The 19,602-nt window shown below is 40.9% G+C and overlaps 1 protein-coding gene across 2 annotated transcripts in view; it reads right to left on the bottom strand.

Moving 5' to 3' along the window:
• The window catches only part of ARPP21 (cAMP regulated phosphoprotein 21), a 106,183-nt gene that overhangs the window by 48,487 nt on the left and 38,094 nt on the right, over positions 1 to 19,602 (bottom strand). For both annotated transcript variants that reach the window (XM_081996654.1, XM_081996653.1), the window contains 5 exons: positions 17,507 to 17,566; positions 14,669 to 14,898; positions 7,257 to 7,487; positions 2,655 to 2,824; positions 961 to 1,065 (listed from right to left, as the gene is read on the bottom strand). In XM_081996654.1, coding sequence (XP_081852780.1) covers positions 961 to 1,065; positions 2,655 to 2,824; positions 7,257 to 7,487; positions 14,669 to 14,898; positions 17,507 to 17,566 — 796 coding nt within the window. The remainder of the gene's footprint in view (positions 1 to 960; positions 1,066 to 2,654; positions 2,825 to 7,256; positions 7,488 to 14,668; positions 14,899 to 17,506; positions 17,567 to 19,602) is intronic.

The following is a 19,602-nucleotide window of genomic DNA, read 5'->3' on the forward strand; positions in this document are numbered from 1 at the left end:
AGCCACTAAAAATATCAGCCTTTCTATGACTATCACTAGAACAATCTGAGATGCCTGCAAGACACCTTTCGAAAGAATCAGCACTGAGATATGCAACTTCTGTTCAGCACAAAACAGTTTTTATTGTCCTTTAAATGGTACCACTCATCTACCAAGCGTTAATAACATTCTTTTAGCTGCAAGAATCCATTCAGCTTTGTTTCCATCTCTTACTATATAACTACATGACATCTCTACCTTGGTGGGGGGGGAATCAATCATAAACAAGATTACCAGAGCAAGAGAGAAAAAGAACAGAAAAAAATCTTGTAGTGCCTCTTAAAATGTCGGCTTCATTTTACAACAGTATAATCGTAGCCCTGCAACCATCAAGCCAGATTCAGACTCCAGAAGGGCACTCTATTTATTTTTATTATACATGTCCATTGGTGCTTTGTCATGATGCATAGTGTACCACACCTTCTGCAGCTGGTTCACCGCTACTCTCTTTTCCAAGTGCTCTGGTATCATCCGGGAATAAATCCAGGCAGTGGATTTAGTATACCGATAAAATAATATAAAATAAAAATAATTATTTCTAGAGGTCTCTTCTCCAGTCTTTTGTGGACATAAAAGGGGGGATAACCAAAGTCTCAAATGCCCAAGTTAGCAATTTAAGCTCCCTTGACCATCGAGCGGGAAAGACACAAGCTCCTGTTCACAAGCTTGATTTTTCTGGAGGGTCTGCTAACCAGGTAGACAGCCCTGCTCCTAACATCATCTTCCAGGTTAGATAAGCAGAATTGGTGGGAATGCTCAAACAGAATGCTTGTCAGTACCAAAAGTGTTAAGGCAAAGGGGGATTTAGATGGGACTCTCATGTGGGACACCCCTTGCAGTGCTTCTCCGGAGGCTCTCGGGCATAGTCATGCTCACACACCCAACTTCAAGGAATGAAAAAAAAAATTAAATCTTTAGTACCACAGAAAACTGCTGCGTTGGAGAGACTGGCAAGAGGTGCTGGGGAGGATAAGAAACTGCTGGATATTGGACTGACTGAGAAGATGGCTGCATTGCCTGAACAGGCTGCAAAATAAACACAGTGAAAGACAATAAATACAACCTACATAAAGATAGATAACAACAACAACAAACTGTTACTGAGAACAAAGGTCACAAACACAGCTCTGAAAATGCAGGTGACTCATGGCCACCCCAAATACAAGAGGTCAGGTACTGCGATTTCAATCTTCATTTTAGCCTTATACCAAACAATTCTTTATTACAGCTTTTTCTGCCTATTTTCATATATTTGATGGCTGTTAAATTAAATAAAGTCACAGCTACACCTTCTTATTACTGATGTGAGGCACAGCCAAATTATGATTCTACATTTAATTTACAGAGATAAAATGGAAGAGCAGCACAGTGTAAGTGTATATTTGAATTTTGCGATAACGACTGATTTAACTCAGAGTGTGTCATAGGCAAAGGAATAATGATTGTAAAGCTGCTTTGGCAGAACACAATAGCTAAAAAAAAAACTGACAAAGAACAGGCTGCGAATTAACAACAGAGACAGGCCTGTCAGCTTGGAGCAGATGTTTATCTAAGTGAAAGAACAATTTTCTGCAGAACTATTACCTCGGCATAGCTTTATGATTCCTTTCGTTTTAATCTCTCATTTAACTTGAGAGTTAATGGTACTTACAGGTTTGGTACTACCTCTGTTTTCTAGAACTGCCAAGACCAAATCAAGAAATAAAAGCCACAAACACATAAGTCCCAGTAAAATCAGTAAAATCAAAGCAACTTCACTGAATTTAAACATTGTATTTCTGGGTAACCTGGGATGAAACTGTGCCAAATTAGAAAGCCACACAAGAACCATAGTAGATCTTGGCTGCTCTGCAAGTAAGCAGGATGTAGGATTCTTGTTTGAGTGGCTTCTTCCACCTGCTCTGCTCTGGGACAGCAGGCACACAATCCACAAAATTAAGTATGAACCAGACTCAAACCCTGCTGCACATGCTCAGCCATGTCTGCCCACATGCCACAGATGGCCCAGGGGCCCAACATAACGTGGCACTGTGCCCAAACCATGCTGCTCTTCCCCTCTCCTGCTGCAGCTCCAGAGCTTCTAGCTAGAGCAGGGTCATGGCTAGAATATGGGGCGCAGGCAGAAGATCCACAGTCTGGGGCAGGGATGCTCGGACAGTGGGCTACCCACAGCTCTGGCCCGATATAACCAGACATGGAAACGTCTGCATAGCCCTGCATTGTACTCGATTCTTTGACTAAACTGCACTGCTATCGAAAGGGACAGGGAAAGGTCCCTGGCTCTTTGGAGAGAATTACAAACTGCACTAGTTTGATAATGAATGCTTATTTTCTCTTATGGTTGATATCTGCAAAATAAATTTATGTAAGACACACACCAACTCGCTTAACAGTCCTTTTTGAAATGGAACCATCCTTTAAATGGAATTGAAAAAGGAATCTTCCCTCTCCATCTGTTTCATCCATGTTGAAAATATAGATCATGGGCCCCATTTGTTTCAAAAGAAAAGAACACCCTGATATTTTGTCTAGCCACATCCTTCCCTCCTACCCTTTAGGTCATCCTTTGTATCCCTGAGAGCTTCTTGTCTTTTTCCAATGGCCGCCACACCTACCTGTGTGACAAGGTGACTTGCCATTTGCTGCTGGGGCTGTTGAACCTGCTGAGGCTGCTGGGATGAAGGCTGCTGCTGAGACTGTCCCACCATCTGGCTCCTCATCGTCTGCTGGCCACTGGGAGGATTGTATATTGCCGGTGTCCCATCAGGATTTACAAACGGTTGCCCTGAAACAAAACACTCTGCCTTTGCTGAACACGCTTAAGAACGTACTGTTTTCTGTGTGAAATCATACAACCTTGCTTTAACTGACTGCTCTTTAGCTGACCTACTACAACAGTAAAGAGCTCATCACTCTCAGTGCCTCGTGACAGTATCAGCCATCTATTTAATTTTTTTTTGGCAGGCAAGGCAGACCGCAGGTATTTGTTTCGGCAGCATGACTTTCCAAGGAATGGATGGAAGGTTACCATGGCTATAAGATGATTCAAGGTGTTATGGTTACTTGAAGTCATTCAATGATGAATCAATTAATACTAAAATTGAACTCTGGAGCCAAACACTGGAGGTGTACATATTCATGTACATTTTATTGCCAGGCAACAGCAGTCAAATATACAAAACTACACCTGACACGCTAGTTTGTACAGAAAGGAAAAAACTAAACCCACCCTTGATTTAATTACACATTCTAATAACAGCGCTGTCCTTTTGAGAGCTGTGCCTTACTGTGATTAGAGGAGGCAGCACTGGAAGTTATCAAGGAAGATACACTTAAAATGTCTTTGAAAATATCTTATATACAGGACAAATTCAGTCCAAAGTTCTAGTAAGTTGTTGAACTCTTTTTCCTTCAGGTATTTTAGCTGGGGCAAGTCACGTCGCAAAAGCAATGTTTATTTAAAAAAAGGTTTACTTAAGTAATTGTCTTACAAACAAAAAAGAAATGGTATTTCTCTGTAGGGAAAATGTTTTCCATTACCTCAGTTCTCTTTTCACTTCCATCATAAATTCATAAATCAAAGGAATTACAGATTTTTCCATGAGAAAAAAAGGATGAAAATGAAAATACGAAAAAATGAAGTTATAACATTTAAAATAGGTAACTAAAGTATTAATACCTGAGATAAAAAGGGAGATCTGGACATATTAGGTGGCTGAGAGCAATAGTGAAATAATGAACTTCTGATTTGTATACCACAAGCGTCTCTATCTGTTCTATCTACTCCTCAGCCTTTCAGTCCCTCTCTCTTATTAATCATGGTCAGAAATGTCTGAGGAGCACCAGATAAAGAAATCTTGCCGTCTTTTTCTAAAGCATGAAGACTTTCTGGATGAAATTGCCATATTATACTGGGCATGTCTCATACAGTGAGAAAGGTCATGACTGGAGTGACTGGAAGAGAAGCACGGGGCAGTTCTGTCCACTAGCTGATTTCCCCCTTCTTACTGTGAACACACGGGGTGACAGTGGCAGGGACTCCCTAGATTTGAGAGTCTTCGGCTCCAGAAGTACTTTAGGATGCTAGGGAAATCAGACTGGGTGAGCAGGATAACAGGCTCCCAAAGCCTGCAACAGATGCTCAAGGGAAGCCATGAAGAGCATTTCCCTTGGTGCAAAGGATGACAGAACTGAAGGAGAAAAGGTCCAGCAATACTTTTAAAGATGAAAGAAAAGACCTTTCATGAAGAAATCTTGAAATAAGAAATGAAAAGGAGAGATCAGATGGTAACAGGGAAGACATTTGTAAGTTATGAACTGTGGCCCTGATAGAAGGGCAAAAATTGCAACGTCATTTAAAGGGGTAAGAATGAAACATAAAATGCTCTTAAATTGTCAAAGGGGTTAAGTCATAGAACTTGTCAAGAGGAATCCTTTAAAGGGTAAAACAGACTTGGTGAAGCAGGTGAAACGGAGAGTAAAAAAGCATAGCCACATAAATGGCCTTTTCCCAAAGCAAGCAAGAAGCTTCTCTACCTGGGGAAGGAGAAGAAACAAAGGAAACCACGGATAGGGAAAAGAAAGTGTGGACTGCCAACACCTGAGAAGGAGCTGAGAGGGAATATAATTTAATCAGAGCAGGGAGATACTGTCAGCATCTGTGGATGTCATTAGAGGCTTGCACAGTCAGTGGCTATGTAGTGTGAAAGGAAGCAAAGATCTTCAAAGGACACGGTGTTATGATCAACAGAGAGAAAAAGATTGGAAGTAGCCACTCTGCAAGAGGAGAAGAGCTAAATAACGGTATTACATAGGGTAAGAAAATCTATTCATTACAGGAAACAAAGCTCCTTTTTTCTTTTCTTTAAACTGTCTTCTCCACATCTACATTTCTGACAGAATCCATCACTTTGATAGCCGATCATAGCATCCAGCAATCTGTCTCCTCCCTACAGAGCTTCTTTTGTAATATTACCCTAATAAAATGCAAAGATTCTGAGCCCAAGTAGTGGCAAATCTGCAGCATGTATTTTGCTGCATGTTAAAAACACAGTAGATGCTACAGTATAGCCTGACTTTCAGCACAGGTAACAGCATGAAACTATACATCTGAGACAAGAATTTCAGTCTTTAGAAGAATCTGCTCCGCTCCCTCCATTTTCTTTACTATGTAGGTATTTACAAAAGAGCTAAAGAGATGAAACGTGGTCTGAAAGAAATGCAAAATTATATGTACACAAAAACACATGCTCCCTGAATATTAAACATACTAACAGACACGGAGCTCTCAATTATGCCTCTGCAGACAATGAGGCATGCTAGAAGGAAAGGCCAGGTACTGAGGTCTAGTGACGGTATTGAATGGTGTTATACCTATGGCAGACAAAGACTCACAAGGTACCAGAGAAAAATATGAGCTAGCTGCTGCAAATTGCTAAATTGACAAAACAGGTGTAGGAGACATTCCTCCGACACATCTCTTCTGGCTTGCAAGTGTGGTGAGCTGCAGATTCTGTCTTTGCCATGGCCAGGAACGAGCACTATCTCTCAGCTGTCGCTAGGCTTGAAGCAGCAGCGATTCCTTTCATTTGTTTCTCTCGGTTCTATCACCTGAATTATGGATGGAATTCTGCCTAGGCCTGCTGAGTTGTGTATGGGAGCGGATCACATAGCACACAAAATACCTTCTTCTGTATTGACCAAGAAAGTCCAGCGTTACAGACAGAACTGCCAACTACCAGAACAACAGAAGTGAGTAAATTAGTAACGATGGGTTTTGTCTTATGCCCCCCTCCCATTCTGTCCTCTCCCCTGAGTCATTTGAAGAAATGACTAAAATCCCCATTTATGCTGACAGTATAAGGCTCTCATGTCAATCATGTAATAGCTTGGAAAAAAGTACACGTAAATAGTAAAGGCTTTAGTAACTGGCACAAGCATGTACTTTTCTAAGTCATCTCTCTGGAAAGAACTTATCACATTTGAATCTAAACAAACAAGAACTCCTCCCTGATTTTATGTACGCCGATATACATTGATCAGCCCCAGATACTATTATCTCTAAATGTCTGTGCAAAGTTTGGTTTAATGGTTTTTCAAGGTTGTTTTTCTTAAACGCTGCAACTTTCAGTTTTTCTTGATTGCATTCTGACTAAAGAAGTATTTTTATCAGTGGATTCACAAATAAGCTTTATGCATTTGCACCAAAATATTGGAACGTGGGGGTGTTATATATATATAAAATATTGTTTATTTATAAAAATCCCCAAATAAAAAACTCATGAACTCTCTATTAAGGACATTGAAAAAAATATTGTGGAGTTCGACTCTTGGCTCCCAGTATAATGGAAAATACATTGCACTGCAGGCTTTGTTATTTTCAACCCAGCATAGCTCTGCTGAAGTTGACAGCTCAGCTAGTCATGGTCACTGAAATAGTCCAAATCACTGAAGAAGCATCACAGTCTCAAACTCCCTGAACCTTTTTAATGATGTCAGTACAATACTGTGTGGAGTAATAGCGTAACATTAGCTGGACTTCATCTGGACCAAGGAGGTAACAAATTGCCTTAAACCTTCAGCAAGCACTCAAGTTCAAGCTGAGTGGTTTCTGAAGAGTTCACAGTGCTTGGGTGACTGTGAAAGCCTCATTCAAGCAGCAGTGCTGCTCACTACCAGGGCCACCATGCAGAATTGGAGAGATTACAGTTCCTCTTATCACAAAACTTCCGATTTAAATACAACTGCTAATCACATAAGGAAATTAACTCAGTGCTAATTCAAAGGCAGCCTCTAAGCCTTTTGAAATTCTTCTGCTGTTAAGCACAATCTCTAAAACTTTGAGCATCATATTTCAGTGGCACCTTATCTCAGCACACTTGATATGGAAGAGCCTCTGTCCTTATTGAAGCTAATGGGATCTCAGAGGATCTATAGCCAGGGAGTGCCAGGGCTTTACAAGATATCCTGCCTGGGACCGCACAAGTGTGTTTTGCATCACTTCCCACCGGCTATGCCACAACAGCCTCAGAAAGCCCATCCAGCTTTGCAGATTCAAATAAACAACCTGCCAAATGTCATTTCTATATATATTTGCTGCATGCTTCCTCATAAAGTGCCTCAAGGAAAATATCTCTAGAAACATGAAATTTGCCAACTCCCCAGATGACACTGGAAACACTGAAGGACAGTACCAGGCAGGAGAGCATCATACTGACCTGTGTGCGGGTTGAGAAGGATACTGCCAGGCGGTATCCCTGCAGCTTCAAGTGGAAGAATGATATAGCTGGTGTTGCTGGGGGCCACCTGGCCACTCATCCCATTCTCTGGGTAGGACACGTTGCCTGAAGAGCTGGCCGTCACCCCAGGGACAAGAGATGCACTTTGGAGAGGCTGATGTATTCGTGACAGGGATCCTGAGGAGCCAGCACTGCTGGAAGACTCTGAGCCTAACGGAGAGACACAACCGCAACGGGGGCGGTTACAAGGGATGCCAGTCCTCACCAGACGCAGTGTGTACATGAGGACAGTGTTCACAGACTGCAAAGGCAAGCACTAGGCAAACACACAACACACCCACCAAACATTTTGTACAAAAAAACCATAAACAACACACCAGCAACTGAGGTGTTAGCCAAGTAACAAGGTAGCTGTGCCATATGTGTATTAACGTAAAGCTACCTAAGACGTTACCTAAGACTTTTGCCACTTTGATTTTTCAGCACCTAGCTTATTAAAATTGATCAATCAAGATAAATCTAATGTGCTAAAACACATTTGTGCCTGCAAGGATGAGGAGATGCATTATTTTAAACACCAAATATAATTTCCAAACTTCAGAGATTTTACTTGATTAGATTTCAGTTTGCTTCAAGTAAAAATGACAAGAATCTCTGAGAGCATAAGGCTCAGATGAACAGCTGCCTTAAGGGAGGATGTTAAGGCAAATACAAGGGAGGTGTGAAAGCAAACATCTGTATGGATGCTTCCCCCCAAAAGTAAAGTATATTTTAATTGCAACTTCTTTTATTTTACTTCTGTGCACTGTCTATGCATCTTACATTAATTGCTAACCTCCTTAGTGCCCTCCTGCAGGTATTGATTAAAAGAGAAGACAGAACTCAGACTTAGGTTTTAGCAAACTTCGTTCTTAGAGGGCAGATTACATCCCCTCATATTTGGGATACTACAGGAGGACCCTGCAGTAGACTGCTTAGAACCTCAGATTCATTTTCAGTCAAATCCATACTGGAATTCATTTATTTCCTCATAATTACAGCAAAACAGGTTTCCACTGAAGAAGTCACACCAGCATCCTGTTACTTAACAAACAGAGGGTCTTTCCATAGATTACTGTGGATTGCTGTGTAAAACACATTTTTATCCATCTCCTTCACGCTTCATATCCATACGGCAGCTACTACAGAGACAGTCCTCTATGAACTGTGCACTATTTGCCATCAGTAGGACCCTAAATCTGCTTCTCCAATATCTACTCAAGAAAGTAAAAGAGATTTCAGAAGAAATTTTTAATTTCTATAAACACACTTCGAAGTTGTATTAGTTGCTATATTTTTTCCCCTCCTTGTAGACTGAGGTTAGATATTTAGAAAGATTATTCTGCAGAGATTGGTTTATTTAATGGATCATTTCAGATTTCAGTGTTTCTACAAATTACAGAGATATTCCTGGAGGTCATCCTCATCAAGCTGCAGGCAGTATTTGGCATCTTTCTCCCAAATGTAAACACAACCATGCGAGTTTCGTTTTCTTTCTACAGCAGTTACCAGGTCCTTTCCTGTATTTCTCTGGCCCTTTTACAGGCACTTCATGTTGCTGCTTTGAGTTCTTGCTTTACTTTCTCCTCTTTTCCATCACTTATTGAATTCAACAGGTTAGAAAGCTACCTGGAGATGCAGGAGCGATAATGAGATTTCATCAACCTGCCAGTATTATTTCTAAGCAGGTAAGAAGTACCAAGCCTGAGTTCAGACCTCTCCCTCCCCATTTTGTGCTATTCTGAAGAAATGCTGTTAGCATAAAAGATTACAACTCTGACATTCAATTGGGTTTTATTTTCCCCCTTTCAGCTCTTTTTATGGCAGAATCACAGATTGATCTTTACTAGTTTCTGAATGTTAAAAGCCAAAGGACTGTAATGAATTCGGAGGTACCCATCAAATGGTAGGCGGAAGCAGTGGAACAGCCTCTGGAGCGATCACCACATATTGGCCAAGATGATAGCTTTGAAATGTCTGCCTTAAACGATCGGAGAGCTGCTCTGCTATGTCAGTGCATCAAGTTGGTGATTTTGAAAGATCACAAATAACACACAAAACTATTTCAGCAACTTTCTGAATCTTTAAAAAAAAAAAAAAATCCAGAAATTACTACTTAACCAATTTTGCCCTTTTATAAGAATGATCTATTTTAATTTTTTCCCATCATTACAACTTATTTCCTATCATTTTAAGTCTAGACATATTAAGCCAAGTAAATTCCAACATTAGTGTTTGGAAATTAACACCAATTAATCTTGTCTTTGCAGCTCTGATTAGCTGTTTTCACAGTGTCTAACTCTGGAGTAAGAAATCATCACATAATGAATTCAGTACTGTAGTGAATGAAAAAAATTGAACTATCTGACTTTATTCAGATTCACATTAAGAGATGTCTTGCTAAAGACTTCTGAAAGGAACTTAGACTAAATGAGAATTTTGCCCCCATTACATAATCCAACTTCTTTTTTCAGTATGTCATGATGGCTACTTCTTCTAGATTCTTCTATAATTTTCTTGCTGCTTCACAGTTGACATAATAATAACCTTCACATTTTCGTCACTTTCCATTAATATATTTTTAAACTACTCTGAGATGCAGCAGTTCAAAGAGTGGTAGAAGAAAAAGAGACAGAAAAATCACCACAAAGTCTTAACAGCTTAGGGAGTTTGCAGAGGGAGAGCATGGAGGTACCATTAGTTTTCCAATATCCTTAGCACTAGCCAGCAACGCAACACATCTTGCTCTATTTTTTGGGGAGTCAGCATTCAGTATCTGATGACTTTGAACACCTCTGTTCATCCCACCTTCCAAGTTTGACGTAATTTTTTTCTTTCTTATCAACTGAACTCTCAAGATCTAACCACTACTTGCTCCAGACAGTCAATTGTTTAGGAGCAGTACAGTGCTGATCACCTCTGGATATACTGTTGTCTTGGATAAAGTTTCCTGGCTTAGGAACATTTATTTGCTACTTTCATAAGTCACTTGCATTTCTGTATATTACAATGTATTTAGGGTTTTTTATACTAATGGTATGTGTTCATGTGAACACGATTATTCCTCTGCAAGTTGCACTTCTAAAAATAAGATGGATGTTTCAGCACAGTCGGTTGGCGGGAAGCGTATGACTGGAAGCAGTTGGCTCATGATTTATTGCCCATATATCAACATTCCTACGGTTTCTCTTGGACTCACAAGATCCATCAGGCTCAATTAAGCAAAAGAAGCAGAAATTCAGTTCCAAAACTCAAAGACAAAATGATAATTTACAGGACACTTTATCAAAAAAAAAAAAAAAAAAGGTTAATGTATTGAAATGCCTGCAGTATAATCGTCTTTGCCCAACAGAAGTATCAATGAACACCTAACAGGAGAGGTTAGATTGTGGCTCCGATTACTTGGAGCCCCGCCAAAGTAGTTAATGATTCCTACAGATCTGTATCAACACAGCTGACATCCCAGTGCAGCCAGCTTTTCGTAAATGGGGGGAAAAGAAATACACTCCAACAGATGTGCATTCCACTGAATGGAAAATGCATTAAGAGAAGCTAAAGATGCAAGAGTTACATCTTTTAAGTCTTCCAACAGTAATTTAAATAGATATGTAGATACACAGAGGACATTTCTTTGAAACACGGCTTGTCTTCCCTCCTAATAACGTATATTAAAACCAGTTGTAATGTGTCAGTGAAAATAACACGGTAATTCGTAAGCTAGATTTTTCTCTTCATGGGCATGTTAGAGACTGAACAGGTACATCTTTGATGCCTACAGGGACACCTATTTCACTTACAACTATACATGCTTAGTCAACCCTGGAAAGTCCACTATATTAATGGATATTTAAACTAACCAATGTTTTGTATGATGTGCCGAGTTGTAGGAATGCATCTGATTGCAATTTGTTAAATTACTAACTCCCCACTCAATACTGAGTTATAACTTAATACATCTCTATATATCTACTAAGCTTCAAAATAAAAGAGCAGAAAATTTTGCAATATACAGTCTGTGCTTTTTAGTGGAACAGGGCTTTCTAAACAATCAACAGGTGCATGAAAATAACCATCAGAACTAGTAAGATAACCATGCAATGGGTTTCAAACAGCCCCCGTTGTGAAGTTCGCAAGAATAAAGTAACATAATTCTTTTGCTAAGCTCTAATTCCCGTGCAGCTGAATGCAATTAAAGTCCAAGATTAATTGACACTACTGGACTCTACTGTCGAGAACAGCATGTTGTATGATCTTTGCCTAAGGGGAAGCTAACATCTTTCTGTGCTTCAGTTTCTGTTTGTCTGCTATGTGCCATTAATTACTGATTTGTCAGAAGTTAAGGCAGGACATTTAATTTTGGTGACAATATTAAAAATGATCCAGAAAGGCTACAGTGCTAATATTGCATCACTATATATACTTTCAAATGCAGCTGTGAGCCATCAGTGAAAATCCTTGAAGTCTTAGTATTTCCACGCTCAAGAACAAGTTTGACAATGCTTCTGGATGAATGCCATATACGTAGAGTAATCTTCACATTTAAAAAGCTCACAAACAAACATTTTCCATCATTTAGCCAATGAAGAACATGTTAACCAACTAATGACTTCAGACTGATTTCATACATACTATATGCAAGGCAAAAATGTTTAGCATTTATTACTGTGAGTCATAATGTACTTCAGAGAACAGACTAGTACTTTCTGCAGAGGAGAACCGGGACAGAATTGGTGCCTACCAGGCTCTGCCATGCTCAGCGTTTGTAGCTACGCCTCTACACTCCCATTTCAATCACTGCAGTAAAGACAACAGAAAATAAACAAAATCCCCCAAATTAAAAATATGACCAAGCTTTACAGAACACCCAGTGCTGTCTATGACTGGATTACAGAACGATGAAGATCTAATGCAAAACATGCACAATGAAGCGTTGCTCAGTACCTAATCTACCTTAGAAAACATATGCAAATAGCACGTGGGGGCTCTGACAGCTGTATGAATGCACTCAGCATTTTTTGGTGAAGGAAAAACACTTTATCAAGGCATATTTCCCCATTATTTTTTGAACAGTCTTTCTTTTCTGCTGTAATGCCATTCAATAACGTTTTAGAGAGAAGAATAGAAGCAGCGATTCAGATACTACTTCCTTTGACTTTCCTCGAGCTGACTGAGAATTTGACTTTGTGTCCTGGCTTTAGAGGTATAAGTTTGTTTTGACATCCAGACTTGCTCTTTTTTCCCACCACTTCCTTTTATTTTGTTTCTTTTTTTACTCTTTTTGTGCTCAACTAGCTTTCAATTTTAAACACTTTGCTTAAAAAAAAAAAATCAAACCACTTGCAATATGTAATTGCTCTGCAACGAATGTGGAATTTTAATATCACTGATGTTTTAAAATGTATTATAAGAGCTTTCATTTGAAAGCAGTTTTGGGTTTGGCGCATACAGACTGCAGAGGCATTTACAAGTATTGGCATGCTTAAGAGATCTATACGTTTTCTAAGTGCACCCTTTAGTACGCTACTTAAAACAGCTCCTTAAAAGTATTACTCTTCTTCAATTACATGTCTCAACCCTCCAAACTGGATTTCCCTGACACCATTTTAAATGCTCCGCACCACTGCAATACAATGCTGCAGAGAAATACATTACCTGCATTCTACTGAAGGTGAATAATATGACAAAAGTATACCAGAAACCTGTGCCTCCTCCCTAATTCATACACATCAAATTGAATTCTGATGCAGTGGAAAGATTCGCAGGAGGCAAATAAATCTGGAGGCAAAAACATTGTTTACTGCATACTTCAGGCCCCATTATATAGCCTATTCAGTCTTTATACAAATAAAAAACACAGAAATGTAGTTTCAAAACTCCATATGCACATATGCTACGTTGCATATGCTCATGTTCAGGAACAAGCCAGAGGCAAACAACTATACTGTACTAATTTTCAAAGTAAAATTCATGTCTTAATTCCATAAAAATTTACATTCGTAAGGATGGAGTAAAACTGAAAGAGAATCTTGTCTTAGGAAGGGATCCTTATGGTTCCTTTCCAACTTGAGATGCTCTATGATTCTATGAATCTTAAGATAATAAAACCAGTATTTGTCTATGGTCTCAAAGAAAGCATAAAATAGAAGCATTAAGAAAAAAAAGCATGATATTCCAAAAGCTCCCAGCAACTTTATGATGAGCAGGGTTTGAAAGAGCAACTTTCCAACCAGCTGGGTTCCTTTCCAGCTGTGAAATATAACAAAATTTTTTAACTATGTTCAAGATCCAGAATGTAATTACAAAGTCAAAAGTTTTCTCTGAAAACTCCATTCCCTATCATCCTGAATCATGGCAAAGGCTATCCTCCAATTTTGGGAACAGGAGTGAAATCTGACCAACTCAGGTTTGATAAACTTGGGCTTAAATTAAGTACTGTCCATAAAACACTCTCAAGCTGAAAAAGCACTAAGTGCTAAGTATTGATTACCACTTGTCCTGTACTATATTTATCAAATGAGCCTAACTGATGGAATCATCTGATGGACTCATTATTTATTATGCACTTTTACACAAAAATGAAATAGAATAGCTTAATGGCATGGCTTGAAATGACTTAGATCCCGACCCTGTGACTCACTTACATGTTAATGTACTCGTGAAGTTAATGCAAATAAATGCAGAATTCCCACCAGATTCATAGTCCCCTTAAATGATGCTTTCATTTAATGGGAACTAAACAAGAAAATGGAGAGACTGCAGGACCTCTGTGAATCCTGCGCTTCTGACTGCTTCCACCGCAGCACACTGCCTCCCTCGCTGCTGGCAGATGAGAGGCTGTACTCCACGGTACAGGTGGCCTGCATTTTAGCAACGACAACAAAATGTTCTTGGATTTCTCATCAGATACACAACATTTAATTCTTCATGATTCAAGAAGAGTAAGATGAATAAAAAGGTAAAATCTGTGCTTTGTCTGAAAGGACTTCCACCTTTTTGGGCTACAAGTGCAGTGTTCAAATAGGATGTGTATGTACTCTGCTCCACGAAAAGCCTCTCTCACCTGCGACTTGCCCACCTCAGGCACCAGGTTTCTTCTTGATTCATAAGAACTCAATACCAAGTACCCAGATACTAGTGTACGTAGATGGCCGTACACATCTGCTATGCACAGGAAATACAACTGTACCCGCAATTCACCATCTAGTCCAATCTGTATGGTTTGCCTATATGATCTCTGAAGGTCCCTTCCAAACCAAACCATTCTGTGATGTACCATACTCAGACAAATACCAGTACAGCCATTTATCACAACCCAACAAAAAGTACTGTGAACCCAATACAGTACTAGCTACCTGTTTTAGACAGTTTGCCGGTACTTCTGTTACTTGACGAGCTATCTCCTCTTGTCAGGACAGTTATTCCACCAAAACTGGCTGTCTTTGTTATGGCTGGCTTCAAATTTCGATTTGAGCTGTCCGAGTCTGTGCTGCTCCATGGCCTCTGGTGATCTGTCCACTTCAATTCGTTCTCAGTACTGCTCTGCCGACTGCCGGATGCCTTCCCCGTGCTGTCTCTGTTACCCCTATGGACATCAGGAAACAACAGCTTTATACACAAACAAAACCATGTCAGGGCAGAGTCTATCTTTGGTTACCCTGCCGTGAGCCTAATAAAGAAAAAGGAAATATTCTGCATTTATGAAAACATGCCTGAAAGAGGGGATTTGACCCCAGTAGTTAACTGCCTTCAGCAACTAAACATTTCTATACCCTTTTATGCGCACAGCACTTACCACTGCTCCCCTTTCACATATATCCTAAGTGCACTTCACTGGACGGGACTGATGCAGCAATACTACGTGGCACACACATTGCATTTCAGTTGCCTGCTGACTGGTCTCTTCCCTCAGCAAACCCCTCGCTACCTCTTCCTTTGCTGTCTATGACCTGTAAGGTCTTTCTCACTAAATTCACCTTCTACTTTTGTCTTCATATCCATCCTCTATATTTTTATCGCATCTTGTCCCTACTCATCATCTGCTCTGCAAAATCACCCAAAGCCTTCCCCTAAACACGTGTCCTCCAAGCATGACCCCAAACTCTTCAATGCTAACTCCACTTAAGAAACCCACCAGTTGGTGTTTTTTCCCCCCTCTCTGCATACACTAATTGCAAACATCTCTGGGTAGAAACTGTCTGTCCTTGAACATTTGCGAGCACTCGGAGTATTAAGCGACACCACAGTTAATTGTGAGCAGAAACCAGAGCAGAATTTGGCTTGTTTATGGTGAGCAGCTTACAACGTGCTTCTAAAATGACAAAACCAGCATGCCTACCGCAGCTTGGTGCACCACGACCATTATCCCAAGCGATGCTAATAACACTGGCTTTTGGAAGGCTTTTAGAAGACATTTTCCACCCCTCTGTCTTATTTTACAGTATAATACCTTGCAGGCTCAAAGTGTTTTCTACAAAATCAAAAGGATGGGATTGTTTGGGGTGAGTTTGGTTTTTGGGTTTTTTTTTTTTGGTCCCCTTTCTCCTTGCGATCGTAGCTCCCGCTTTTTATTTGGAGAACCTGCCGAGCTGTGCCACTCAGGACGTGAAGCAGCAGTGTTTCAAAGACGGGACCAGGCTGGCGCATTCCTTGCCTGTGACCAGAGCCTCCCACAGATGTGATCAGCAGTATTAACCTGTTGACCTTTGCTAGACCCAGACACTGGGAAAGCATGAAGAGAAACAGCACAGAAGCAACAACATAAGAAAAGGAAAAAGATTTTAAAAAGAAATTTTCCTTAAGATTTAATTGGAAAGAAAAAAAAAAAGTACATTATTTACAGACTCTTTTGTATTCTTGTGCTTCGAAATTAACAATGTCTTTATATTTGTATTCTAGTGGAAAAAAGGGAGAGAAACAGAATGGTTTTTGTATCTCAGTTATCTGTGGTTTTGGGCTACATAAAAGTCCTTTTTGTTCCCCAAACCCAAACAGATGTTAGTTACTAAGAGTCTCTGTGTGTAAAATGCCTCCTTACTCCTGCTTGCCCAATCCAGGACTCTCAGATGATCAAGGTTAGCCCGAAGCATGGAGAAAAGTTTTTCTGCCTGCTGCCTGTGGCCACGGGACGCAGCTCCAGATGCTCCAGCACTGCTCTTTATCTGGTGCAGTCTTGCCATCTCTTCCATGGCTGCTGTGCTTACATGCACAATCAGCAACAACATATCAAATAATCCCGCATCCTTTTCTCCTCGTAATGAAAAATTATGTAATATAGATGGTATAGGTTTGAAGTGACACAAACTATCGCTGCTACATATGCAAACCCCAGTGCATACAGATATCTAGGGATCACTCTACTTTTGCCTAGCTATCCACAGGCCTTACCGGATAAAGGACATGCTTCTGAAAGCATCCATTACTTCTGCCTGCTCTGCTTAAGACTTCTGGGAGCCGACTGACTTTAAAAGCAGCTTGGCATGGTCAGCTCTGGTTGATTTGAACTGAACCTGTGGGAGCTCATGGTGCAGGAAGAGAGCCTTTCTAAGCCTCTCAGAGGAACAGTGTCACCACTGGGTTGGGTCTTCCACTGATCCAGAGTATCAACTGATGAAAAAGTTCTCCATGAAAATACAGACTGACTCCTACCGATTCCCTGTGGTTTGGGATGCAATCTGGGATACAGGATACATCTGAATGTTCTCTGGGCAGAAGGAATTGGAGTTTGGAAGACAAAGTTCACAGAGAAAAAGTTTCAAAACATTGCTGCTTTAGGTAAGGGAACTTCAATCCGTTTCACCTCATCGTAATTTTACTTCAGCTTTTAATAAACCAACGAAAGGAAACAAGGCCAGTCTGGGCACTAGTCTGTGAAATGTGCCTGTCATATACTCATATACTAGAGCATAATGAACTTCCAGCAGTCACAGTCACCTCCAAATTATGATAGCCCAAGCAGCTGGAAATCTCATACGGTTCCTGAGCCAATGATCCATAAAACCAAAGGAAAGGGTCCCGTCGTGACCTCCCATTCAGACAGCGTGGGATGAGCAGGTAAGAACTCTGTTCTCCATGCTCCTTTCTAACCAGAAAAATGACATACCCACACCGTCAAGGTCTGCCTTGGTGAGGACACAGATAGAGTCACGAGTGAGAGTGACTGGGAAATGAATATTAAATAAAGTCATACAAACCTAAACAGCTGTCTTTTCTTATGGGTATCATTGCATATACTACTTTCTTCCAACAGCCTACTGAAAAATGAAAAGAAAGATTATGGTAACAGACATGGTAATTCAAATTTATCTTATCTGTAAAGCTACATTCAATTTCTAGCAACATCTTCCAACTTGCATTAGATTCACAGTTCAAAAAAACAAGGCTAAAATTGCTCGCCCCCCCCTCCCCCAACTGTGCACAGTCAACCGAACATAAGAAATGGCAGCCAGGGAGGCTGAAAGCCATTTAACATTTCCTGTCACCGAGCAAGGTAATTCTCATAAGCCAAGGAACCATACATCTACATCTAAAAGAAAATTCATAAAAATATCACCTAATAAGAACATAAAAAAATGCAAGCCAGCAAAATACTGCATATATAATTTTAAGCACTTGCTAAGTCGCTTGGGAAAAGCGGCTCAGAGACACGTTCAGGCTCTCCGATGAAGAAGAAAGGCAAAGCACTTAAACACATACCTAACGCTCCACACAGCAAATCAAGACGACTGCTGATGTGCATGGAGCTCAGCGCAAGCCTAAGCGCTCCGCCGCCATCAAAGGCTGTAAGGCATGCAGCAGGAGAAAGCAGCGTTCTGAGGAACACAGCTGGGGCTCCCTTCCGACGACAAGGCGGCAGGCAGTAACAGAGGCCCAACTTCCAACCCAGCCTTTTACTGGTCTCCACTTGCGTACGCACCCTCACGCCAGGAAAGCGGCTCAGCCCGCTCACAGGGTCCAGCAAAGCGAACCACGTGCGAGCACCCGAGCTGGCCACGTCCTCCTGCACGCAGGTGTGGGACCGAACGCGCAAACCAGCGGAGGCCTGGCTGTGAAGTTCGTGGTTTCATCCCAGAAAGGTCCCTGCCCCCCCGCAGCAGCACAGCGTCTGGGCGCCTTCCACACTGACTTGGGAACGTGAACGACTACGTCACGTTTACCGTCCCAATCTCTCCAGAGAGGGAAAAGTGGGTTTATGGGACCATCTTTTTTTTTTCCGCTTTTCAGGTTCCTCTGTTGAAATTTTGAGCAAACACATCTCCATAGTCACAATACAGAAAAAGCAGCTGAGGAAATATCCTTGGCTCTCAGAACACGAGGTGGTTACATGACAGTGGCCATTACCTCCTGAGGGCCCTCCCTCATTCCATCTACAGGACTGTCCATCGGAAAAAGTTGGTTTGTACCATTACCATGGAGTCATTTGCTATGGGAACAGCCTTACCCATAAATGCATCTGACAGATATAAGGATGGACAGAGATAGAAATGTTGTGGAAGATAACATCCCCTCCTTCAAGGGGATGATAAACAGTTTTAAAACCTGCACAGGACAGGCTTGGGCTAGCACTGCTCAAACACCACCAGTGAAATTCTCAGCGTTTTGATTAAAATCCCTATCTGCCATAAAAGTGCACAATTTCTAAGATCTTCAGCACAGCTAAGCTAGTTCATGGCTGCTTGGAGCTAACACTTGCTATTCTGTAGACCTTAGTCGAGCACAGTTTCTTCTTCCCTTTGCTTTAAATAGATTTATTATGATAAAACGGACATCCATAAGAACTGTCACACAATCATGCAAAGTAACAGTTGCCTCAGACACCACCATTTCATTACTACAATGCAGCAGTAAAGTAAAGGTCTGGTCTAGGGGACTCGTGAGCCTTCACAAGCAACAAGCGAAGTTGGTGCTGCTGCTCAGCCCCACGGGAGAGCCCGTTAAACAGCAGAAATCACAAGTGTGGTGTTTCATAAATACCGTCATCCAGCCACTGCTGCAGTGCTTTGCAACCATCAGTAAGTTAAATTCAAAAGGCACTCCAGGGAGAGGTTGAGCATTTGAAACAAAGCGTTAGGTGGGTTCCCTCACACAGCCCAGCCTGCTTTTTAAACTGAACGCAAAGTCTTGGGAAAGCAGCAGTAACACCTTATCTGCTCAGATACAATACCACAAGGCAATCTCTTTTCCCTCCCCTTAAAGTAGAAGAACACTGCAGATCATATGGATTACAAATTTGCTCAACAGCCTTCACATTAGGATAAACAACTATAGACAGACAAAATAATAAGAGAAA

Source organism: Phaethon aethereus (genome assembly GCF_964289735.1).
Source record: "Phaethon aethereus genome assembly, chromosome: 2".
NCBI classification, from domain to species: Eukaryota; Metazoa; Chordata; class Aves; order Phaethontiformes; family Phaethontidae; genus Phaethon; species Phaethon aethereus.